Source organism: Hypoxylon fragiforme, assembly GCF_022984875.1.
Source record: "Hypoxylon fragiforme strain CBS 206.31 chromosome Unknown GGS25scaffold_5, whole genome shotgun sequence".
Taxonomy (NCBI): Eukaryota; Fungi; Ascomycota; class Sordariomycetes; order Xylariales; family Hypoxylaceae; genus Hypoxylon; species Hypoxylon fragiforme.
Window position 1 is genome coordinate 2940311 of NW_026054760.1, and position 21946 is coordinate 2962256.

At 48.4% G+C, this 21946-nt stretch overlaps 9 protein-coding genes across 9 annotated transcripts; 5 read left to right on the top strand and 4 right to left on the bottom strand.

Moving 5' to 3' along the window:
- Window positions 1-37: 37 nt before the first annotated feature.
- Window positions 38-1281, top strand: GGS25DRAFT_293867 (HAD-like protein). Its single transcript, XM_049257589.1, has one exon. The coding sequence runs from the start codon at window positions 293-295 to the stop codon at window positions 1139-1141; it is 849 nt and encodes a 282-aa protein (XP_049117011.1). The 5' UTR covers window positions 38-292; the 3' UTR covers window positions 1142-1281.
- A 387-nt stretch (window positions 1282-1668) lies between these two features.
- On the top strand, window positions 1669-3072 carry GGS25DRAFT_293857 (uncharacterized protein). The gene is made up of 2 exons (XM_049257588.1): window positions 1669-2320; window positions 2405-3072. Exons 1-2 carry the CDS (start codon window positions 1858-1860, stop codon window positions 3007-3009), a joined length of 1068 nt encoding a protein of 355 aa, XP_049117012.1. The 5' UTR covers window positions 1669-1857; the 3' UTR covers window positions 3010-3072.
- Window positions 3073-3145: 73 nt separating this feature from the next.
- On the bottom strand, window positions 3146-6162 carry GGS25DRAFT_491967 (Metallo-dependent phosphatase-like protein). Its single transcript, XM_049261145.1, has 4 exons — window positions 5531-6162; window positions 4763-5352; window positions 3756-4669; window positions 3146-3687 (listed from the first exon to the last, which is right to left on the bottom strand). The coding sequence occupies exons 1-4, from the start codon at window positions 5706-5708 to the stop codon at window positions 3672-3674; spliced, it is 1698 nt and encodes a 565-aa protein (XP_049117013.1). The 5' UTR covers window positions 5709-6162; the 3' UTR covers window positions 3146-3671.
- A 443-nt stretch (window positions 6163-6605) lies between these two features.
- Window positions 6606-8874, bottom strand: GGS25DRAFT_491973 (short chain dehydrogenase). The gene is made up of 5 exons (XM_049261146.1): window positions 8383-8874; window positions 8042-8135; window positions 7595-7978; window positions 7375-7498; window positions 6606-7302 (listed from the first exon to the last, which is right to left on the bottom strand). Exons 1-5 carry the CDS (start codon window positions 8527-8529, stop codon window positions 7188-7190), a joined length of 864 nt encoding a protein of 287 aa, XP_049117014.1. The 5' UTR covers window positions 8530-8874; the 3' UTR covers window positions 6606-7187.
- Window positions 8875-8936: 62 nt separating this feature from the next.
- Window positions 8937-11363, bottom strand: GGS25DRAFT_491976 (Trimethyllysine dioxygenase; the record flags this gene model as incomplete). The annotated part of the gene is made up of 10 exons (XM_049261147.1): window positions 11205-11363; window positions 10988-11143; window positions 10900-10917; window positions 10781-10847; window positions 10668-10728; window positions 10522-10609; window positions 10345-10462; window positions 9673-10291; window positions 9550-9621; window positions 8937-9453 (listed from the first exon to the last, which is right to left on the bottom strand). Coding segments are annotated over exons 1-10 (1381 nt in total), but the record flags the coding sequence as incomplete, so codon positions are not given.
- Window positions 11364-12204: 841 nt separating this feature from the next.
- Window positions 12205-14238, top strand: GGS25DRAFT_531863 (uncharacterized protein; the record flags this gene model as incomplete). The annotated part of the gene is made up of 3 exons (XM_049265534.1): window positions 12205-12585; window positions 12664-12963; window positions 13042-14238. The coding sequence occupies 3 exons, from the start codon at window positions 12205-12207 to the stop codon at window positions 14236-14238; spliced, it is 1878 nt and encodes a 625-aa protein (XP_049117016.1).
- A 154-nt stretch (window positions 14239-14392) lies between these two features.
- GGS25DRAFT_491981 (alkaline phosphatase family protein) lies at window positions 14393-17128 on the bottom strand. The gene is made up of 4 exons (XM_049261148.1): window positions 16492-17128; window positions 16428-16439; window positions 14784-16366; window positions 14393-14724 (listed from the first exon to the last, which is right to left on the bottom strand). Exons 1-4 carry the CDS (start codon window positions 16567-16569, stop codon window positions 14526-14528), a joined length of 1872 nt encoding a protein of 623 aa, XP_049117017.1. The 5' UTR covers window positions 16570-17128; the 3' UTR covers window positions 14393-14525.
- Window positions 17129-17281: 153 nt separating this feature from the next.
- Window positions 17282-18768, top strand: GGS25DRAFT_491982 (emp24/gp25L/p24 family/GOLD-domain-containing protein). The gene is made up of 4 exons (XM_049261149.1): window positions 17282-17582; window positions 17644-17832; window positions 17888-18154; window positions 18205-18768. Exons 1-4 carry the CDS (start codon window positions 17430-17432, stop codon window positions 18226-18228), a joined length of 633 nt encoding a protein of 210 aa, XP_049117018.1. The 5' UTR covers window positions 17282-17429; the 3' UTR covers window positions 18229-18768.
- A 153-nt stretch (window positions 18769-18921) lies between these two features.
- Window positions 18922-21311, top strand: GGS25DRAFT_294046 (SKIP/SNW domain-containing protein). The gene is made up of 3 exons (XM_049257591.1): window positions 18922-19710; window positions 19778-20691; window positions 20746-21311. The coding sequence occupies exons 1-3, from the start codon at window positions 19062-19064 to the stop codon at window positions 20917-20919; spliced, it is 1737 nt and encodes a 578-aa protein (XP_049117019.1). The 5' UTR covers window positions 18922-19061; the 3' UTR covers window positions 20920-21311.
- Window positions 21312-21946: the final 635 nt, after the last annotated feature.

Consider the following 21946-nt stretch of genomic DNA (forward strand, 5'->3'; position numbering starts at 1 on the left):
ATACGGTTTCCTACGGCGTCCGACGGGCTAAACAAGGCCACTAACAAGGTACCTATTTAGTACCAAGTGCCATTGTATGGCAATGTATGCACCTAAATATTAGGTACTAAATAAGTTACTACTAACCTTGGTCTTAGTCAAGATCAACTAAGCCTTAAGAACTTATTCCTCAAGACAGCACCTAGTTCTCAACTAAACCTATTCACTTAGGTTAAAGACATTCTAGCTCGAAATTCAAGTAACAAGTAATAACCTAGGTTAGCTTAATATTCTCATCGTGGAATCCTCAAACATGGCACCTACAGAGCGGAATGGCCCTACCGCCCCGGATTTCCCTCCGATCCGGGCGTGCTTATTTGACATGGACGGCCTCCTCATCAACACCGAGGACTTATACACCCTGTGCGCCGACATCGTCCTAAAAAGGTACGGCAGGCCAAACCTACCATGGTCCGTCAAATCTAAGCTCATGGGCATTCCCGGCGCGTCCAACGGCGACATATTCCACAACTGGGCGCAGCTGCCGATATCGCGGGAGCAGTTCAAGGAGGAGCAGGCCGAGCAGCACCGCATCTACTTCCCGGAGTGCAAGCCCCTCCCCGGCGTCGAGAAGCTGCTCCAGGATCTCAAGCGCGCCAAGACTACCCGGGGTTGGCCGGTGCAGATTGCACTGGCAACGAGCAGCGAGCAGCGCAACTACGACATCAAGACCTCGCAGCCCGCGACGAAGCAGGTGCTGGAGCTTATCCCGGAGGAGCACCGGGTCGTGGGGGACGATCCCCGCGTCCAGCATGGCAGGGGTAAGCCGGCACCGGACATCTATCTAGTTGCACTCAACTCCATCAACGCATCGCTGCCCGAGGATGTCCCCAAGGTCCAGCCAAATGAGTGTCTCGTCTTTGAGGACAGTGTGCTAGGTGTCGAGGCAGGCAGGCGGGCCGGGATGAGAGTGGTATGGGTTCCGCATCCTGGGTTGGCTGCTGAGTACGAGGGTAAGGAGAAGGAGGTGCTTGCTGGAAGGACGCCGTTGTTTTCTATTGGGAACGATGAGCAACGTGGGGAGGTCGATGATGGTTGGGGTGAGCAGCTCGCTACTCTCGAGAATTTCCCGTATGAAAAATTCGGTATCGTTGTCCCATGACCTAGGTATGTCCCTATCTAGGATATGATCGATCTCCAAGAGTATTGCATGCGATCCGTCGGTTTCCGGAGCGAAGGGTTATTTCTGAAGAAGAAAGAGCTTGGTATGACGGGGCCGTAGATGAAATTATCATGCGAGTGTAGAACTGGAATGTACCAGCCACCGGCCTCGCCTCTCCCTTAATTAAATCAGCCATCCGAAGACTGCACATCGTAACCAACACTCCAACACCACTCACAGAGCTAAGGATTACCGTAACACTGATATGATCCGTTCCTCTCGACGTCACAGGTAATTCGCTATGCATTAACCCGAGCGCGAGCCATTCGTAATCCATCCGGCTCCCTATTCCGGTATAATGACCTTACCAGCTTCAAGACGCTCGCACAATGTTCGACATTAACCAGAATATCAATGGCGGAACAAAGAGTGAATGCGGGGAGGGGCCATCGGGATTATGTTATCGAGACTCTCCCGGAGCCCTACGCAGGTGGCTGTTCCACTAATGAGACTCTCTACACTAACTTAGTAGCCATTACTTCGACAAAGAAACATGATGCTCATTGTGCCATCTCTCTTCCAAAAGTAACGCGTGCCTCCTACTATCCATACACCTACACACCCATTAACCAATATCACAAACCAAATACCAACATAACCCAGGAAATACATTACCATCCTATATAACATACCTACCTACCTACACACTCACACCAATGGCTCCGCCCGCCCCCGGCTTCAAGCTCAACGCCAACGGCATCCCCGCCTTCGAGGACCTTCCCTTACAAAAGACAGACCCGTACTACTCGGCCTGGGGCCTGTACGGCGCCCACGACGAGCTCGGGACCCTGAACCGGCTGACCGACTCGCGGGTCGCCGCCGCCGCCGCGAGCGAGATCCAGACGGGGCGTCGGATCTCGCTGAACTGGCCGCTGAACGCGCAGGCGCAGAATGCCTTCTTCGCGCGCCGCGTCTTCGAGCAGCAGCTCATCCGCAAGGACCCGCGCGTCGTGAACGACGACGTGTGGAGCTTCAACACGCAGGTCTCGACGCAGTGGGATGGGCTGCGCCACTATGGCTATCAGCGCGAGAAGAGGTTCTATAACGGCGTTACGATGGAGGATATACATGGCGTTGGTGAGGATGGAAGGCTGAAGAGCACGGTTAATGGGATACATGGTATGGTTCTCTCTTCCCCCTCCCCTCCCCTCCCCTCCCTTTTCCTGCCCCCTACCTACCTACCTACCTACTAACAACCACCAGCCTGGGCCGAGCAAGGCATCGTCGGCCGCGGCATCCTAATCGACTACCACAGCTGGCTGCTCTCCCAACCCCCCTCCCCCTCCTCCCCATCCACCACCCCCCACGACCCCTTCACCAAAACCCCCATCCCCCTCTCCTCCCTCCTCGCCTGCCTCGCCTCCCAGGGCACCGTGCCCCGCTTCGGCGACATCCTCTTCCTGCGCACCGGCTTCACCTCCCAGCTCGCCTCCAAATCCCCCTCCGAGATCCTAGCCCACCAAGCCCTCTCCCCTCCGCCTTTCGCCGGCGTCGAGCCCTCGCCCGAGCTGCTCCGCTGGCTGTGGAGCAACTTCTCGGCCGTCGCCGGGGACCAGCCCTCTTTTGAGGCGTGGCCGCCGGATACGCAGAAGGCTGAGGGGGAGGGGGAGGGGGAGGGGGGCCGCCCCATCGTGTTGCACGAGGTTCTGCTTGCGGGGTGGGGGTGTCCGATCGGCGAGCTGTTCGACCTCGAGAGGCTGGCTGCTCACTGTCGGGAGCAGAAGCGTTGGAGTTTTTTCGTCTCCAGCGAGCCGTGTAATGTCCCTGGGGGTGTGGCAAGTCCGCCGAATGTACTGGCTATATTTTGAGTTAGTTAGCAGAATGAAGTCCGCTTTGTGGTTAGCAATCCAATTCATACATTTACAATTACAGCACTTCGTAGTTTTCATCCATCATGCTTCACTGCCAAGGCATCGACGTAGGCACCTATACTGTAACATTTCACATTCACATTCATGCTACGCAATAATTATGGGTGTCGGACTTGTCCAGCGACGATCTGGCGCGGAAATGAATAAACTATCTAGGTAGGTACCTATCTACCCAGATAGCACGAATTACACCAGTGACAGCCGAGATGGTCAAGGGCCAGCTCAATCATATGGTGTGTCTCTTGTATAGTTTGGTCATCGCCAACTCGCCTTACACCATGTTTAGACCTGTGACTCCACTATCATGGCTGTGACCTTTATCTTGGTTCTGAACCAACCATACCATCTGTGACTACTGTCTGCTCGGCTCACTCTTTCGATCCTTTCTGCGATTCGATATCTTGTCTTTTGAATGACGATCCAGTCAAAGACCACCACCCTATCACTTAAACCATTGCCAACATGCTACCTTCTAGGCTGATAGCATGTACTAATTTGTTAGGCCAAGACCACCCATTAGCAAAATCGTCCTAGGCAGGCCTCGGATCGATGGCCATTTTCTCTTTTTAACGACCAGGGTCCCTTGCACTCGCGGAGCATCATCGCTTGCGATCACTGTTCAGCTGTTAGTGTATGACTACAAGAATGAAAATGTTCATGGATATTCTCATGGATATACTCACGTGCTTAGCCTTCTAGACAAGGTCTGCAACTTCTTATCATTGTCAGCCTCTCGAGAGGCACGCTCCAAGGCCTGCTGTCGTTCTTCTTCCTGATGTCTAACAACTTCGTCGTGACTGGGTGGCAGTCTCTCATTCTGCAGATCAACCTTCCTCGCATCCTCAAAGGTATTGATAGCATTCTTGATACCTTCTGCACCAAGCATAAGGGTCCCTGCAGGCAGTCGTCCACCGGATACAGTCTTGAGCTCCGTAACGCTCTCAGACTCCTCTCGGAGAACCTGGAACACGCGGGACAGTCGGCCAATGGCCAGAATCTTGTTCTTGATGGCTCGTCGCTTATACTCGATGGAATCCGGATCGGAGAAAGGTCCTCCAAGTGGGGGAGATTGCGGACCGGGTGAGGAGGACATGGGCGTCTCTTCCTTGAGCTCTTCTTCGGAGCAGGTATGCAGAATGGCGATCAGCATGTCGGTGATCTTTTCACCTACGAATGGCAGGGACCACGTGAAAACATCCATAAAGTTAGGTAACCAATAAGGATGGGGCGTGCAATTGAATTGCCGAATGTTCATAACGTTGTTCTCATACTTCAATACTGCGGCTTTGTTGTTGTAGACATCCAGATAGTTGGGTGCAGAGAAAATGGTCATGACGCTCGGGAAACCGGTGGTTCTGGTCTTACGGTACATTCGATAACCGGCATCTTGCGCCTCATGCGCTCGGATGATCGATAGAAGGTTGTTCTTCTCTAAGAAGGCACAAGCAGCCGGGTAAGAGAAGAAATACGAGCAACCGCGCACATGGTTATGCATGAAATACTCGCTCGACTTCTCCTGGCCGAAGTCCTCCAGCGGATCGGCCCATAGAATGTCGCACATCAAGCCTTGGGTTGGTGGTTCTCGGAAGCGGTCAATCTAATGTCGGTTAGCAACCCATTGTATTTAATAGTTACCTGTATAAAATATGCCCAAAATCAGATGAATAATGATGTTCAAACAAGGACGTACGTTTTTCAAGTCATCTAGAGTGTGTAGCTCGGGGCTAAGACCTCCATGAATACAGAGGAACTGCTTGTTCATGACAGCTGCAAGCGGGAGGGAGCAGAAGGAATCCATGCAGGCGTCATATATAGCCTCCGAGTACTTGTGCTTGCATTCAAGCTTGAAGGTGAAATAATCGGTCAAGTGACGACACTCATGGTTACCGCGCAGAAGCCAGAGCGTCTTGGGATAGTGTATCTTCAATGACCACAGGTATAGAACACATTCGATGCTGAAATAGCCTCGGTCGACGTAATCACCAAGGAAGAGGTATCTAGTCTCGGAGGGGTCGCCACCGACTTCAAAGAGTTTCATGAGATCGTAGTACTGGCCGTGAACATCACCACAGACGGTTATGGGGGCATCCATCTCCAGAAGGTTAGGCTCATTACGTAGAAGCTCGGTTCCAGTCTTGATAATCCATAAGGCCTGTTCATCGGTCAATCGCCCCTCGCGGTAAAAGTGCTGCTTCAGGAAAGTGATGTCGGGTTTGGTATGTGTGTCGTCCTCGAAGAATTGCTCGTCGGTGGGTTTGAAAGTGGCGGGCGCCTGAACGTCTATGATGACCAGTCAGTCCAAATCCAGCTGCTTGATGTTGATCCATCATTTTGAATAGCTTTTGTCTTTCTGTCTTGAGTCGAGGGGCAGTAGACTTGATAGACAATAGACAATAGACAATACTCAACACTCAAGATAAAAGAGATAGCACTGGGAGATCAAGACAACTCAGCCTACCTTTGCAGACCCGCTCCATAGTGCTAACTTGAGAACCATCTTCCATAGTATGGATGCTGAAGTCAATTTCCGGAAGAGGCTTCTTCTCCTTGATAGCGCGAATGGCATTGTCGACCTGAACATTGCGCGGGTCGGGCACATTCGAGGGAGCAGGCGCTTGACCTTCTTCAGCGTCCATGTTGAATGGGGGGAGGGGGGAGTCGGTGGATGGTGGATGGTGAATGGATGGCGAATGGCGGATAGCTAATGCGACTCTGTCTTCAATATCCTTATGATTGCAGCTCTGTAATAAGAAGAAATGCTCGATCTGAGAATTAAACAATAATCAAGTTCAAAGATAAGCAGGATGTTGGAGGTCAGTTGCGCAACTGAACAACAAGGTATAACTAATGGTTAAAGATGAAGGTGGGATGGTGACGGGAGATTGGTGATGGTGGTGTAGAAAACTATAATTACTAACTACCTAACCTAGTACCCTATGGATGTAGGTATGTGTATGTAGTTAATAATATAAAAAAGAGCTGAAACTGGGGGAGTGTGTAGTGGTAGTTACTGTGTACTGGTAATGGAATTGAGTGAGTTAGGCGGCCGAAGGTAGGCAAAATGGATAGGCAAGGCACCGAAAACCAAACTACATAGCAAAGGTGTGTGTTACCTAAGGTTACTTGCTGCTATGTACATAAGAAGAAAAGAAACTACATTACCTAGTATGTAACTATGTACATGTAGGTATTATTGCACTACGTGATACTTGGTGGGGAAGATAAGGTACGAGATAAACTGATAAGAACCATGTACATGCTATGTACATACATACATAATTGTTCAGCCCTCGGCTTCAATTTTAATGACTTTAGGTACCTAGCCCCCCTAAACAACATTGAACTTGAATGAAATAGGGGTACATTTGAACCTGAACAGGTGCACTGCATTCAATATCAATCTACTACATATACCTAGGTAGGTACTGTGACAGGCAATCCAAAATATTACATCTGTAGGTTAGGCGTTTACCTCGGGTCCTACATAACTATACATTTAGTATCTGCCTAGTTGGCATGTAGGTAACCAGCCCGTCATCGTATCATCACCAACCATACGCCAGCTACGTAATCGTCAGGCCTTTTCAGGTACCATTCAAGCTCCAAATGTTACTGTCGCGTGCCCTCGATATTTTCGTTACACGACCAGTAAAAAAATATCTTAGCATATCCGCCATAAGCAGTCATTATATACAGCTGATACAAGACACCTCAACTTCAAACACATATGTTCTAGTTTGGTTAAGACAGTGTGATGAATTACGAAATACGTACAAACCATAGGCTAGGTATGAACTGTGAGCTTTGAGCTATAAGCTATGGATTACGAGCTAGGAATGCTTTATGTCTATCTCTATCTCTATAAAATCATCCAATATCAACCCAAGGAGGGAAAGGACGAAGAAATAAGAAACCCCTTCGACATGGGTAGGTATCTATAGCAAATGGAATAATCTTGACTCTTTTCCTTTCTATCATATTAGGTAGGCAACGAAGAGGAAATCTCTCCAGCCAGTCTAGCGCTAGGCACGTCATCTGAATATCCGCTCATGCTAGCACAGCATAGTGAAAGCAACCCGCTCCAAATTCACGCTTCCCGCCCCCCGAAACTCCATCTACGGCACACAGTAGCCACCATCAACAATGATGTCGGTGCCAGTCGTGTACGAAGCCGCATCAGACGCCAAGTACAGATAGACGCCCTTCAACTCTCCAGTTTCGCCCTCACGTCTACAGCCAGAGTTTGATTAGAGAATGAACCTTAATAAAAAAAGGAAGGGATAGCGAGTTTAGGTAACATACCCCATCGGGATCTTGTCCTTGAAGACATTCTTGGCGTCCTCCGGAATGTATCCGGTCTTGATATAGCCCGGTGAAACGGAGTTGGAACGGGCGAACCCAACCCACTCGACCGCCAACGATTTGCCTACAGGTAGAGTATTTGACATATCAGCATCGATCCCCTTGAAGTCTTGTCTTACCTAGTACATAAAACCGGCCATATATGGATGTATGTACTTACACGCATGGGTGATCGCAGCCTTGGACGCATTATACACCATTTGCTGCTGCGGGATATTCGCGATATGGCCGCTCATGCTCGAGGTCGCGATAAAACTGCCATAACTATAATTCTCAAGCGGTTTCCCATCGACCGTCGTCCCCTCCTGCTTCTGGCGTCTCCAGTGCAGGCCCGCGGCCTTGGCGCAGTACAAGGTGCCGTCGAGGTTGATCTTGAGCAGCTTGTGCAGCTCGTCGGTCGGGGTGTCGAGGAAGGACTTGTACGCCCACGGGATGCCGGAGTTCGCGACGAAGATGTCCAGGCGCCCGTTGAATTCCTTCACGATCTCGTCGACGGCCGTCTGCACTGTTTCCCAGGTGGTCACGTTGACCTGGTAGGCTTTGCCTGTTTTGGAGAGACCGGTTAAGGGTCTGTACAAGTACGCAAGAACCGATGTGGATTACTCACACTTGACACCATAGTCTTTCTCGATCTGGGCAGCTTCCTCAAGTGCCTTCTTGTTAGAGTTATACCAGATCGCGACATTGGCACCCGCTTCGGCCTAGTACATGTTAAAATCACTCGTAATCTAATGAAATGAGAGAGCTGCCTCCATAGTAGGGTCTATGTCTCAGAGGTGTACTGCGCAGCCCCTCTTCAAAGGGAACCGGTGTAGACAGGTGGTGATGACAAGTGATTGTCCACTTACTAGCTGCCTGTTAGTATTATGGGCAAAAGACATCAACAATACTAGCACATATGCTAGAAGAGAGTTCGGGGGGAAGGATAACGCTTCAGATGTTCGTACCAAATCCTTGTGCAATCGCAAGACCAATTCCAGCTCCGGCTCCAGAAACGATTGCTGTCCTGCCCTTGAGGGAGAACAACGGCAGTATCCGGTCCGATTTAGGGGGTTGTGTAGCGTCATGCAAAAAAGTACCAGATTTCATAGCCATCTTGATCGTTTGATATAAAAGTCTTGTATAAAAATTAAGATAATCCTGGGGTAAAGAAGAATAGATATGTTGGATTAGGCAGCTGGTAAGCTTGTAGAGTTTGATTTCCTTATTACTTACCTACCTGGTGTCTAAGTATATAGGTATTTTATGTCCAAGAGAGAAGACGAAAGAAAGTCAAATGCCAGCCAAGACCGGGTGGAATGAAGGGGGCAGTCCTATAAACTATATATAAAAAACGTGGTATCCCGTATACTGCACGTGTTGTATTGGGCCTTACCGAATAGTGCCGATGTACGGGGCCGGACCGAAGGTGACGTTCAGCTGCAGGAGAAGGTTCTTCCTAGAATCTGCAGAGACACTGCAGAGACACTGCGGAGAACTAGCCGCTATAAAGCGATTTTGTGGAGGGTGGTTCGCTGAAATCATCTCAACTACTGCAGCTCTTATTTAGCGGCTATCTAAAGTCTAGAAGAACGTTGCATTTCGCCAGATGCAACATTGAAGCCTCCGTGTGAGTGCATCTATGGTGACACCTTGGGAGACGGAAAGTCTGTCTATATCAAAGACATCAAGTTGGTGAAAATAGACTATCTACCTACATAGGTAGAGGTGTTATTGTTGCAAACCTTGGAACATGTGAATACATACTACATGTAGGTAGTGTTCTGTGGATTGCCAAGTGCGGTGAATTCCACAAAACCCTGCCTGACCTTCGCATGAACGCACCGATGTCCCCCGCGCGGTTCCAAGCACTCAAATGGCGCTCAAAATGACGCTCAAGTCGTCCAAGGGGTATTCTTATCCGATGAGGCGCCGGTAGCGGCCAAGATATAGCGTTACGTTACCCTATAACTCGCTTTAGGATCTCGTCTCGTGGATAATTGGTGTTTCTCCATCTCGAAACAAAGTCGTCCCGATTAACTTGAGGGGAGGTTCGTTAGTACAGCATGCTATACAGCCACGAGAGAAAATCAAGGATAGTAGGTAGGTAGGTAGATAAGGAAAGTCAGGCCTTACTATATCCACCACATATCCTTCTCACACCAGTAAACTCGCTTCTTCCATGCAGCACGCGCCAATTGTCAAATACTAAAATCCAAAGTATAAGTAGATGTTCTAAGCAAGGTTGCGCCAACTTACTTAAGAGGTTTCCTGGCTTAAGCTGGAACCAATACTCGATGGATTCCCGCCTCAAGATGTTATTCCATTTTCTTGCGGCTTGATACCATTCTTCTGGAGAGTACTCGCTATCGAAAGGAACGACTCCACGATCATCATTATTCCACCTAACGCGGTGCATCCTACCTGTTGTCTCGTCCAGTTCGAGAACTGGATACAGTTTGTCGGGTGAAATGGTGATTCCCTTGTTGCCGCTAGCATGCCATGGAAGCTTGATCTTGGTGAGCACTTCAAATGCCTTTGGATCCTCTTCTTTGAGGACGTTCGCTGCGTGGAACCCATCAACCAGTAGAGATTGTCCTCCTAGGTTTGACTCTGGGTTGTTGTCGGAGTCAGGGCCCGTGTGAGAAAGCAGATGGAACGCTTGTAGACCAGCAGGGTCTGTGAAGTAAGTTGTATCCGTATGAGCACCCAATGCTAGGTTCGTATAGGCGGTATCGGCAAGAGCCAGATCTGGGATGAAATCATAGAAACCGCCATAGTGTGTTTGCCTAATGAAGGCAATCTTTTCCAGGACCTTCTCGGTTGCCTCTGCAGAGTCGATTGGTACATCGGTAACAAACGCGAAACCATTCCGTCTCTAGTTACGCTTATGAGGACATATTCCCGACGAAGTGGAAGGGAAACACTTACGATAAAATCCGTCAAGCGGCCAACCGTCTCAGTCTCGTTTGCTAAGAAGTCCCCGTGTTTCAACGATGGCGGCCAATCTTGAGGGTTTCGTGGCCCCTGTGCACCGAAATAATCTAGCCTGTGACGAGTTAGATTCGGTTGAGTTGACGCCTAGTACGATAGGGTGAATGCACATACTCAAGAGACTCTGGAGCTCTTTTATCTGACTCTAGGTAGAATTTGAGGAAGTCCCATGGGTAAAAGCTTTCGTGAGAATCCCCCGACCCTAAAATACACAATGAGTACAATGCATATCGGGACTCTACTATATCGTGAAATCTTACATTGTATCTTGACACCTTTCTCATTTGTTTCAACCCGTGATGGCTGAACGTCTTGGGGTATCTAGCACCGAATGAGTGTTCAAATACTTTGTGGTCGAAAAGGAAGCACAAACATCAAAAGTATTGAAATTTCTCTGCATGGTATCTTGGTGGACACAACTGCTACACCGGCAATTATCTCTATGAAAGTAAGCTACACAAGATGTGCTGGTTGTTCAGAAGGGTCGCGTACCGTAACCAGATATTGGGCCTTCCTTCATGTTATTATTTTTGACGATTTAATGATCGGTATTCGTAGCAAGGTAAAGCCAGCTACTTACAGCATAGATCGCTTGACATTGCTAGCAGTATTTTTATACGAGAACTTAAGATAGCCTGGTGAACTTGACACCAGAGGTTTCTCAGAAGCTGTTGCCAAGGGCCTCAGTTGGAACTGACATGGGCATTGTCGGCTATAGCGAGTTCCAGCAATCCGTCTACCACAATTGTTAGCATTCGTTAGTCATCTCTAGCCAGACACAACTGCCGGTTACGAACCTGGCGACGGATCGGCTATGGTTTATCACATTCAACTTGAACTTAAAACTCATTTTTAGAGCTGGGATGGGTGTGCAGTAACAAGTACCTAAGTAAAGGAACAGCATACACGGTTGCGGCTTTAAGTTAGAGTAATCGTAAGATGGCTACAAGTTGAAATGCTGGAGGTTTTACCTAATATGGTCCCACGCCCATAGACTCTCCCACCCTACCCCCAAATTAGCCCAAATATGTACCTAGGTTAGGTATGTAGCCCGCTAACTTCATGAACTATTTTACAGTGGCTCAGAAGTTGGTATTCACTCGACTGCGCCACACCTAAAGTCCCCCCCTTTTTCAAGATAGGGGTAAGATCCCACACAATAACCGCTTGCACTACTCTCAACCTACTCTAGAACAATAGAATATGCGGTTATGCATTGACTTTTTGCTAATAATGTATGTCTCATGTGTGCAGCCTATATGCCAATTAGACATAATGCCCATATAATATTATAGACCACTCTACTCTCTTCGATCTGGTTACTCCTTTGTAGGTACAGAATGCTCGATGCTTTAATTCTCATGCATATGTCTTTATTTCCTAAGAAACATTGTGGCTTTGGGTAAAAGGCAACATCCTCCTATCCCATCTAGATAGATAATCATACTTTAATATCAAGCTTGTGATCAACTTCAGCATGCCTGATACCTACGTAAAATTCACACGCGAGAGGCTCATATAGGAGAGTCCTTGAGGGTACAGCCAATATGGGTAGTTATTGAGCAAGTAGCAGCAACTTAAAGACAAATTCCAATAATTCACAACATTACTGCCCTACCAGCTCTTTCAGTGATGGCCTTTGTCTCCAGCTATCGAAGCAACTCCCAGCTTCAGACCTACTTATGGAACACGCATTGAGATTCGAAATCCATCTGCCATGGATACAGTTCCTATAATACGAGGAGTCAAGACTGACAGTCCGTAAAATACTTTCTCCGACTCTCTACACTTATCACAATGGCCACAGATTTCGACAATAGAGATATGCCTAAGAGCGACCCGGAAAAGGGCCACGATGAAGAATCTGGTGCCCGCAAAATCAGTCATGTGCGAGGTATCACTACAATGATCGTTCCTTCTTGCGCGGTGTTTCTTGTTGTCTTTTCCATTGGTTCTATCTTTGCCTTGACCTTCAACAATCACCAGCCACTACCCTTCCAAGCGACTGTTGCGATATGCTCTTTGCTGTTTATATTGCTCAGTTTCTTTCTCGCAGGGGTTTACTATCTTCGCTTTAAGAAACGTCACCCGCCAAAGTCGAATAGTCCAGATATCACAGACCAGGGACCCCATGATAAGAAAACATCGGGAATCCACGCGAATGTCAACCATGTCCAGGTAAGGAAGCATGTTATCAAAAACATGGTTAATGGCCATTAGAATAGGACTGAAGCCAATCCTCTAACTCGAGTGAAGGAGCCCGTTGAATTAGACACCCCGGTAATCCAACATCCGCCAAGCAGACATAGTCAGGAGGGTCATCGAGGGAGACCTTCTATACGTCCATCTGAAAGGGCGACTGATCAAAACCATAGACAGGTAAATGCAAACGGGCCGGCAGGGCATAACCCAAAGCACATTCGGTTCGAACGCAGCCCTCTCCATCATGAAATTTCAGCGTTCAAGGAGAACATAGAGAGTAGCGCAGGTCGCTCTCCTGGTTCTTTCGCAGGTGATGGGCGCATCCGAGCCAGCCAGCAGACTTCAAATGTCGATGTAGGTACCCGTAGATCCTGAGAGATATATTAACTATTTTGTACGCCAGACTGTCAGATGCTGATTCTCTGTTCTTAGAATATATCGTATCAGGGACGGCATGGAGGAGCAGATAGCTCGTTGCGTCGAAATCCGTCATCAATTCATAACACACTCCCACCGCAGCGGCGTGCCAACCAGCCAGGCTCGAACGTCAACTCGCCAGCGGGGCCTAGAAACCCCGTGGGCAGCCAATCCCAAAGGCCCAATACTGGATATCAAGCATATAGGCCCAACAACGGGTCTCCCATGCTTTCGCCAGGGGCCATGCCATCGCCCCTAAATCTAGGGAGAAAGAGAGCCGACACTCAGGCCCATTTCGTGCATATCCCGGAAGACATCAATAGGCAGGCGCTTGCCGAGGCCCTCCCTCCCGCATATCCCACAGGCGGGCTCTACATCTTCGACAACGACCGCAGCAGTCTGGACTGCGAGATGAACGTCGCCAGGATCGAGGAACAGCAGTATCATCATCGCACGGAGAACCCACGACTTCGGGTTCTGTGTCCCAAACCCCCTACAGTGAAGCCAGTCCAGCCACACAGCAGCTCTTCTCCCAAGGCCGGAGACTTGGAAGTCACCAACACCACAAACGGCATGTCCTCATCGCGCCCTGGGCGGTCACAAGAGCCGACCGCGATAAAACCAGACCATCTGACCGACAACAAACATAGCCCACCGAAGCAGAAGAAGAAAAAGAAGAAGCTCACCGGAACTTCACCGCGAATACCTCGCCGCCGCCCCCACGCCGCAGCGCAAGAAAAAGCAGCGAATAACAAACCTACCCCCCAACCCCCCCCTCAACGACTACAGCAACCACAGCCCCGCCGCCCCATCATCCTTAAGTTCAAGCTAAACGGGGCCGTATCGCCACGGACCGAATCCGTACTCCAAGCCGCCAACAACGAAATTCCTCACGGTTCTCCTCCTCCCGCGCCTGTTCCTGTGCCTCCCGCGATGAAGACACCACCACCACCACAACTTGCATGCATCATCCCACCCCCTACGTCCCTTACCAAGCCGCCAACAATCCCTCTCTCACCGCCGCAACCACAGAAACAGCGAGACATCACGACAGCGACGGCGAAAATGCGGGGTGTAAGACCACGCCCGCGCCCACGAACGCGCCGCATCACGTGCGGGATGCTGCGCGAAGTGCCGCCCCGTGGGAGCAGTAAGGGGTTCGGTAGCCAGGGAACGGTCTCTACAATCGATACGAGTGGATCTAGTCAGTAGCGACAGCAGTGGCCGGCCGAGTGAAGTATGGAACTGCATGTACTAGTGCATGTGATGGGAGGGATAGTATAATAATACCACGTGCATACCATAATAGAAAATAGAAGAGGAAGAAAAATAGAAACCCGACGTTGCCCCCTCTTGATCTTTCGAGTATTAGAAAAAGTCTTGAATTATTCTATCTACCTAGCAGCTAACCCGCTCAGAAAGTGAGCATATCCGTAGCTGTAGAGCTATTTTCGTATCTAGCAACACCCATACCTACCTGTACATGCACTACACAGCGATTATAGGCCCCGAAGTCTGTCCCATAGAGAACCACCCCCGACAGCCTTTGCGGGCTGTTCGGTGATCGGTGACAAAATTAAGGTGTCCCATTTTTCTACACCGTCAATGTAGACCGTGTACTTAAGACTACTCTGCTCCCCATCTGCCAACTTTTCAATTGTGATCACTCCAAACTTTGAGTTGCCCACATTTATATATCTAGAAAGGTAGGTATTAGTATTAGTTCAGTGGGACAAGTAGATTACAAGGTAACTTACTTGAGCTCAACATCTTCGTCGTCTGTCTGCGTATAGGTGCCGATAGGGGAGTAGAACTGGTTTAGAGGGCTTGCTGAGAATTCATGAACAGTCGCGCTCTCCGGCCACTTGTCATCCTTTGGAGGTGGGAACGCAGTTGCGCCAAATTCGTGACGATCGCCGGACAAAATCACCACGCCCACCCCAACGTTGCTCGCATCCCACATGGCCTCAAGGATCTTACGGCGTTCGACGAGGAATCCTCCCCAGGTATCCTTTGTATTGACTTGCCAATTCTTGGTGAATGGGACAGAGCTAGCAACAACCTTCCAATGAACTCCCTTCGGCTCCGGACGGCGCAACCATTCCAGGAAGTCTTCAAGCTGCGTATCTCCGAGCATCGTCTTGTTCGCACTGTCATATGGCTCTGCGTTCTTAGAGCGATAAGACCTGGTATCAAGCATGAAAAAGCTAGCGGGGCCTTGAGTGAAAGAGAAGTATGTAGCTCCAGTGCGAGTCGTGATTCCGTGGCCTCCAGCCTTCTTAGCGGCTGGTGGGTTTGCAGCGGTCTGGTAATGATGCCACGGATCGACAGCTGTTTGGTATACGCCTGTCAAGTTCTTGTCCCAGTCATTGGAGATCTCGTGGTCGTCCAACACGTGAATCCAGCTGAGATTCTGGCCTACGGTTGGCCAGTCTGGGGAGGCGTATACCTGTCGATACTTCTGGCGATAGTTTTCAACCGAGTCGCCAAAGCGCTTGGGCACATCGACATAGATAAAATCGCCGAGGAATAGCATAAACTGCGCACCGAGGTTTGGTAGAACTTTAGCCAAGTGCTTCATGCCCGGGAAAGCCAACGGATGATCCAAAGGATTGTATGGAAGACGAGGGACAATGCACGAAGTGGATAAGAAAGTGAATTTTCCATCGAAAAGTTCTGGCATAACGCCGGGTTTAGGGGCAGCAGTAAATTCGCCAGAATGGTTGTTGGAGGTGGTCCACTCGTATACGCGTTGCTTGGAATGGCTCAGGGGAATAGTCACGACGGCAGTATAGTCAGTCTCGTTGGTGGTCCACTTGACACCACCAGCAGTCTGCCACAAAGGATTATCGAACGGCGGTTGGGCATCTTTGATATGAACTTGAACGGTAATGGGCATCTTGGACTGGTCGGGTTCTCGGATAAGCAATTTCGCTTCAGTATCCGAGACGTAGCCAACGCGAGCGAACGAAAGATCGTGACTAGGATGATACCACGTAGGCGAATATACCATATCAGTGACCATCGCAACGCATGCGGCATTGATGAGGAAGTTGATAGCCGTTAGGAGAAGGCTGCTTGGATTTGGGGTCCCTTTCAGCAAGGTACTAATTGGGTTCAACGGCTTCTGCACTATTGTCGCCGTCTCGTCGACCTCAACTTGTCTAACAACAACAGCTTCGTCCGTCTCTCCATTAGCAAGTTCATCTCTGTTTACTATGTCTTCTTTCAGGATTACATCGACTTCGTCAACGACCGCATATTTGGGCGCAGTCATATAACTCGCGATGAAACTCGGGACGTATAATGCGAATAGGGTATATATTGCCGTAAGGAGAGGCTAAAACAGTCAGCTATCTCGAGCGGGAGATTGTCTTTATCGTTTGTTCGTAGCAACTTACGGGTACCGCAACCTAAAAAGTATTAGTATGTCAAGCATCAACGAATAGGGGAAGGAGGTCTTACCCATCGAAGAAAGACGAGAGTGCCTATTCGAATACCAGCGGACGCGACCGCGGTCGTTCTCGTAGTAAACACCCCCATTACTGATCACCAGAGCGCTTTAAGCTGGAGGCAAAGGAGGGGGGGGTTAAGAATAATGAATCTCACTTGAACGTGGAACAGGCAGTTTGGAAATGGTAAGATGACTATAGATCGAAACACATATATGAATGATAGGATGAATTGTAAAGAGTTTGAATATGGAAAAGATAAACAGGAAACTAAAGGCCTATGATGGCGTCACGATCAGATGTTACGAAATGTCCATCTAGGTTGTGCATGTAAAAGATGTAAAAGTAAAAAGTAGAGTTTACGTCGCAAGCCGGTCGTCGCAATTATTTCAAGTGCAATGTAATCAATGATGGGAATGGGTCAATGTGACGACAGAGATAAAATGTTGCATCTGTTCTGTCACGTCTGTGGCTGAAGCTCCCTGGCTCCTGCTTTTCTACCTACCCGTAGCTATGACCTCGAAGCTGAGTCGCGCTTCATTTATTTGAGCGCATCCAATTTATTGAAGGTACAAGTTTGTAGCAAGGATCACTTAGGTACTAGGTACCCTAGTTCATAGTATACTACTTCATAGGACTCGGCCTCGTTCCTAGCCAATGAAAAGTTATGGATTAGAGGGATCCAAGGTTCTAGGGTTCTGTACGACGCAGTAAGTGCAATGTTGCGCGTAGGTCGGAAGGTACTTAAATACATAACCTTAACTAATGGTCGGACCGCCTAAAAACCCGACCCCCTAGGCCATTGAACGGAACAGGCTTGTAACCCTGTAACTAAAGCAAAGGCGTGGTATGCTCATTTAGGCATGTTGTTCCTTCGCGACTAAAAGCTGTCCTTAAATCATCAACCTCAACGAGCTTGATTACGGCTACAATCGTGCACAACAACACAAGATGATGCCAACACTCTTGTCTGTTGGGCTTTTTGCCTATTTTGTCTCTCTAGTCTCCGCAACTGCTCTAACCTACAAGATCAACGCCAACGAAAAGGCTTGCTTCTTCGCTGCGCCTGAGAAGAAAGGTGCAAAGATCGCATTTTACTTTGCTGTATGTTTCTGTGCTTGTGTTCTCTTTTTCTGCCCACTCGACTAACTAGATTCCGCTCTAGGTCCAATCTGGAGGATCTTTCGATATTAATTACGAAGTTACCGGTCCCGGAGGCAAGGTCATTCTGGATGGAGAGAAGGAGCGTCAAGGTGATTTCGTCTTCACAGCCAACGATGTCGGCGAATATAAGTTCTGTTTCGACAATGACATGAGCACCTATTCGGAAAAATTTGTCGACTTTGAGATTGCTGTGTGTACATCCTTGGTCCGTAAATATCAAGCATATTCTAACCAGTGCCCCTTAGGTCGAGGATGAAGTGCGAGCTCAGCTGCCGTCTAAGCAAGGGTCAACTCCCGAACAAACTTCAGCCCTTGAGGAATCTATATACAAGGTGTCTAGCCAACTGTCCACGATTTCGCGAAACCAAAAGTACTTCCGCACGCGAGAAAACCGAAACTTCAGTACCGTCCGAAGTACCGAGTCGCGAATCGTTAACTTCAGCTTAGTCCAAATCTGCATGGTGATCTGCATGGGCGGCCTGCAAGTCTTCGTCGTCCGGTTCTTCTTCCAGGTATGTGACTCACTTGTAGGCAAATATGACTTGCGCTAACTTCATCTCAGGGCGCAAGGAAGGGTTATGTGTAAATGAAGATTATGAAGGATCAAGGCTAGGACTGGTTTTGCGGCGTATATTGGAAGACCGGTTGGTATTTACACCACACGTATGCGTAATGTATCATAGGGGTCAAAAAGGGGGGTGTTACGAAGTTGATCGATCACGAGCTCCTATAACTTATATAGGGTGAAGTTTTGAAATATTCTTACTCCTATAATGTGCCATATCCCACTTTTATAACCTCCAGATATCTATATGAGAAACTTGCGGTTCTTACATAGTAGCAAGTAACTACTACTAGGTACTCAAGGATGCTCTTCTAGAGATATGTATAAGAAGCATCAACACTTTTAAGTTGATGAACAATTCCGTTCACCTCACTAAATACATAGTATTTTGTGCCCAGGTCGGTCAAGTAAATAGTAGATTTAAATTCCAGAAAGTAAATAACTATTGATTGTTGCTAACAGGCTTTAGGACTTTTCTTCATTTTTTTTTTCAATGCCTTGAATTGACAAGTCCGCAACCGGACAACGCTTGACTTCAATTATTGATGTGCCATATAATACTTTTCCAAGGTTGAACTCTGGAGGCTTCAACTTCAACATTGAAAGTTTAAAGTTCAAGCTAGAAAGCAAGTTGTGGCTTGCAGCCCCTCCCAGCCACACATATTAGTTCAATGTTGTCCCAGCTGCACAGCGCCACAGATCATGGATGGTATCCACTTTCAAGCTCAGCAAGACTGCAGATTTCAATCTTCCTACCGTGTTTCCCATCTTCGCCATCTTCAAAACGCGAGTTCTAATTTGTTTGTAACTCTTAATAAACCTCCCACAACACACAACCTCATCTGTATCTCGCCATGGCAGCATCGCTCGCAGCTGCATTGCCGAAGCCAAAATACACTGGTGAAGATGAAGACATTCCGACACATGCTCAGCAGCGTGGCCCTCGAATCGTTGGAGCCGACCAAATAGATGAATCGCAAATTGTTTTACGAAGAACAGGCCCACCACCATACGGTCAACGAAAAGGATGGCGACCAAGGGCCCAAGAAGATTTTGGCGATGGTGGTGCTTTCCCAGAAATTCCTGTTGCGCAGTATCCTTTGTCAATGGGAAAAGAGTCGGGTACGAGTAATGCATTAGCGATCCAGGTCGACGCAGCTGGCAAGGTCAAATACGATGCCATTGCAAAACAGGGGCACAGCGAGGGAAGGATAGTTCATTCATCATTCAAGGATCTTATTCCTCTTCGACAACGCGCAGATGCTGGCGAGATCAACTTGGAAAGACCAAGTGAACAGGAAGTGGCAGAAACGACAGAACGAACGAAAAATGCTCTAGCTTCCCTCGTGAGCGGTGCTGTAGCTGCACAGAAGCCCAAGAATGTCAACATAGGTCAACGAAAGGATCCCACATTCGTACGGTATACGCCAGCAAATCAGATGGGAGACAACTCCAAGAAGCAGGACCGTATCATGAAGATTGTGGAAAGGCAAAGAGATCCCAGTGCGTACATTCCATTTTGTTTCTTATGTTTACAGATTGTGTTTGTCTTTACTAACCTATACGATAGTGGAACCACCAAAATTCAAACACAAGAAGATTCCCAGAGGACCTCCAAGTCCCCCTCCGCCTATTATGCACTCACCACCACGAAAGTTGACCGCCGAAGACCAAGAGATGTGGAAGATCCCTCCCCCCGTTTCGAATTGGAAGAATCCCAAGGGTTTCACAGTTCCCCTCGACAAACGATTAGCCGCTGATGGACGAAATCTACAAGATATCGCAATCAATGACAAGTTCGCACAATTCTCGGAAGCGCTCTTTATGGCCGATCGACATGCCCGTGAGGAAGTTCGTCAACGAGCGCTCATGCAGCAAAGACTTGCAGAAAAGGAGAAGGCACAGAAGGAAGAAAATTTACGTATGCTTGCGCAAAAGGCTCGAGAAGAGCGCGGCGCTGCTTCAAGACGGCGTGATTCTAGGGGCTCGCGCGATTCACGGTCGAGATCACGATCGCGGAGTTACAGCTATTCAGATTCTGGCTCGGACAGTGACGAGTCGGACGTTCGGGAAAGAGAAAAGGCCCGGCAAGAAAAACGACGGGAGGAAGAGCGCAAACTTCGCCAGTCTCGCATGGGCGCAGAAAGACGAGTGCAGGTCATGGCACGAGAACAGAATCGCGATATCTCGGAGAAGATTGCACTTGGTCTGGCGAAACCCACTCAGAAGGCAGAGTCTATGTACGACTCACGTCTTTTCAACCAGTCGAGTGGGTTTGACAGTGGGATCAACGAAGATAACCCCTATGACAAACCACTGTTTGCTGCCCAAGACGCCATTAGCAGCATTTATCGTCCAAGCCAAAACATGGACGAGTACGAGGATGAAGGCGCTGGAGACCGAGAAATGGCCAAGATTCAGAAGACGAGTCGATTTGGCGAGGTATTAGGCAAGGGGACGTTTAAGGGTGCTGGGGATGCTGAGGTTAGTACTGCCATATTGATACGGTTGACTTTTGCTAATTTGATTGGGAAATAGGCACGAGAAGGGCCGGTCCAGTTCGAGAAGGACACAGCTGGAAACGATCCGTTCCAGATGGATAAGTTTATGGCTGAGGTAGATCAAAGCTCTTCATCGAAGAGAGGATATGGATTGCAAGATGGCGAGTCTCGAGAGCCGAAACGTGCTCGAGTAGATGAAGATGACGATTGAAGAGCTATAATGGCTTGGATAGATCGATATTCAATATTCGATGCTCTTCATTGTACTTACCCACCCAGCCTATGTACATACCTACGTACCTACCTGCTCGCAGGTGGATGCTAAAAGGCTTTATCAACGCCGAAAAATTTGTGTCACTATAATAGCCCGTTAGAGGGCGGGCATTTCACGGGAGTTCTTGCGGGCCAACGACGGCACCAGCGCTATATATGTAGTGAATTAGCATTCTCATGAACTACACGTACCCTTATTTAACATCATTGCAAGAACCAATCCCGGTTCATATGAAGTTGAGCTAATCCACCTTTGTTGCACTTACTCTTCCTCTTCGTGCAATCCTATTTGTTATCTATCATTCCTCTTCAGATCGAATTTTATTGAATCAAGTCGGAGCATTCAAAGTCTACTACGGATAACCTAACCTAAGTTAGATATGTACGAATACATACATATAAGGCGAGGGCAGGGCGTTCTAGAACATGGCTGCTTTTTCTTGGCGCGCCATTCCATTGGGTCTTTAGGGTGACCGGGACATGGCACCTCAGTCCGTATCTGGATTGTGTAGAGCCTTTTTCGTAGGTACAAGTGCTAGGTACCGCTAGGGTAGTGCTGTGATGCTACAGCACGTCATCAAGTGGGCAGTGCACCGACGGTATCGCTGCAAGGACCCATAACAAAAACTCGGGTACCTTTGCCTTGTTCGCATAGAAATAGAAAAAGAAAACGGACGATGGGCCGATGTTTCCCTTGTTTAGCTCGAGTTAATAGTTATAAGTGTTAGTGTAGCTTTGTGAAGCTTGAGAAAGCTTGAAAAGATGTGTTGTGTAAGGGTTCGATGTTTAAGGAGGACTTTGTAGAACTATCAGATATGAATATTGGATACTATGAAGCTCTTAACTCGACAACTGTACAGCTCATAGTTATGTACTAACTTAAGCCTAAGTACATTATGTACTCATCTCTCTCGATCACATATCAATATCAATGTGATGGAATGATGTTCTATCTACTACAGTAT

Coding starts and splice junctions, on each gene's coding strand:
- GGS25DRAFT_293867 (XM_049257589.1), top strand. CDS start 293: ATGGCACCTACAGAGCGGAATGGCCCTACCGCCCCGGATTTCCCTCCG.
- GGS25DRAFT_293857 (XM_049257588.1), top strand. CDS start 1,858: ATGGCTCCGCCCGCCCCCGGCTTCAAGCTCAACGCCAACGGCATCCCC. Junction 2,321..2,404: donor CACGGTTAATGGGATACATG/GTATGGTTCTCT, acceptor AACAACCACCAG/CCTGGGCCGAGCAAGGCATC.
- GGS25DRAFT_491967 (XM_049261145.1), bottom strand. CDS start 5,708: ATGGACGCTGAAGAAGGTCAAGCGCCTGCTCCCTCGAATGTGCCCGAC. Junction 5,353..5,530: donor TATGGAGCGGGTCTGCAAAG/GTAGGCTGAGTT, acceptor TGGTCATCATAG/ACGTTCAGGCGCCCGCCACT. Junction 4,670..4,762: donor CTCTAGATGACTTGAAAAAC/GTACGTCCTTGT, acceptor AACCGACATTAG/ATTGACCGCTTCCGAGAACC.
- GGS25DRAFT_491973 (XM_049261146.1), bottom strand. CDS start 8,529: ATGGCTATGAAATCTGGTACTTTTTTGCATGACGCTACACAACCCCCT. Junction 7,979..8,041: donor GAAAGACTATGGTGTCAAGT/GTGAGTAATCCA, acceptor TCTCCAAAACAG/GCAAAGCCTACCAGGTCAAC. Junction 7,499..7,594: donor GGCTGCGATCACCCATGCGT/GTAAGTACATAC, acceptor CTCTACCTGTAG/GCAAATCGTTGGCGGTCGAG.
- GGS25DRAFT_491981 (XM_049261148.1), bottom strand. CDS start 16,569: ATGGGGGTGTTTACTACGAGAACGACCGCGGTCGCGTCCGCTGGTATT. Junction 14,725..14,783: donor GACGAAGATGTTGAGCTCAA/GTAAGTTACCTT, acceptor CTACCTTTCTAG/ATATATAAATGTGGGCAACT.
- GGS25DRAFT_491982 (XM_049261149.1), top strand. CDS start 17,430: ATGATGCCAACACTCTTGTCTGTTGGGCTTTTTGCCTATTTTGTCTCT. Junction 17,583..17,643: donor AGATCGCATTTTACTTTGCT/GTATGTTTCTGT, acceptor ATTCCGCTCTAG/GTCCAATCTGGAGGATCTTT. Junction 17,833..17,887: donor TTGTCGACTTTGAGATTGCT/GTGTGTACATCC, acceptor AGTGCCCCTTAG/GTCGAGGATGAAGTGCGAGC.
- GGS25DRAFT_294046 (XM_049257591.1), top strand. CDS start 19,062: ATGGCAGCATCGCTCGCAGCTGCATTGCCGAAGCCAAAATACACTGGT. Junction 19,711..19,777: donor GGAAAGGCAAAGAGATCCCA/GTGCGTACATTC, acceptor CCTATACGATAG/TGGAACCACCAAAATTCAAA. Junction 20,692..20,745: donor AGGGTGCTGGGGATGCTGAG/GTTAGTACTGCC, acceptor ATTGGGAAATAG/GCACGAGAAGGGCCGGTCCA.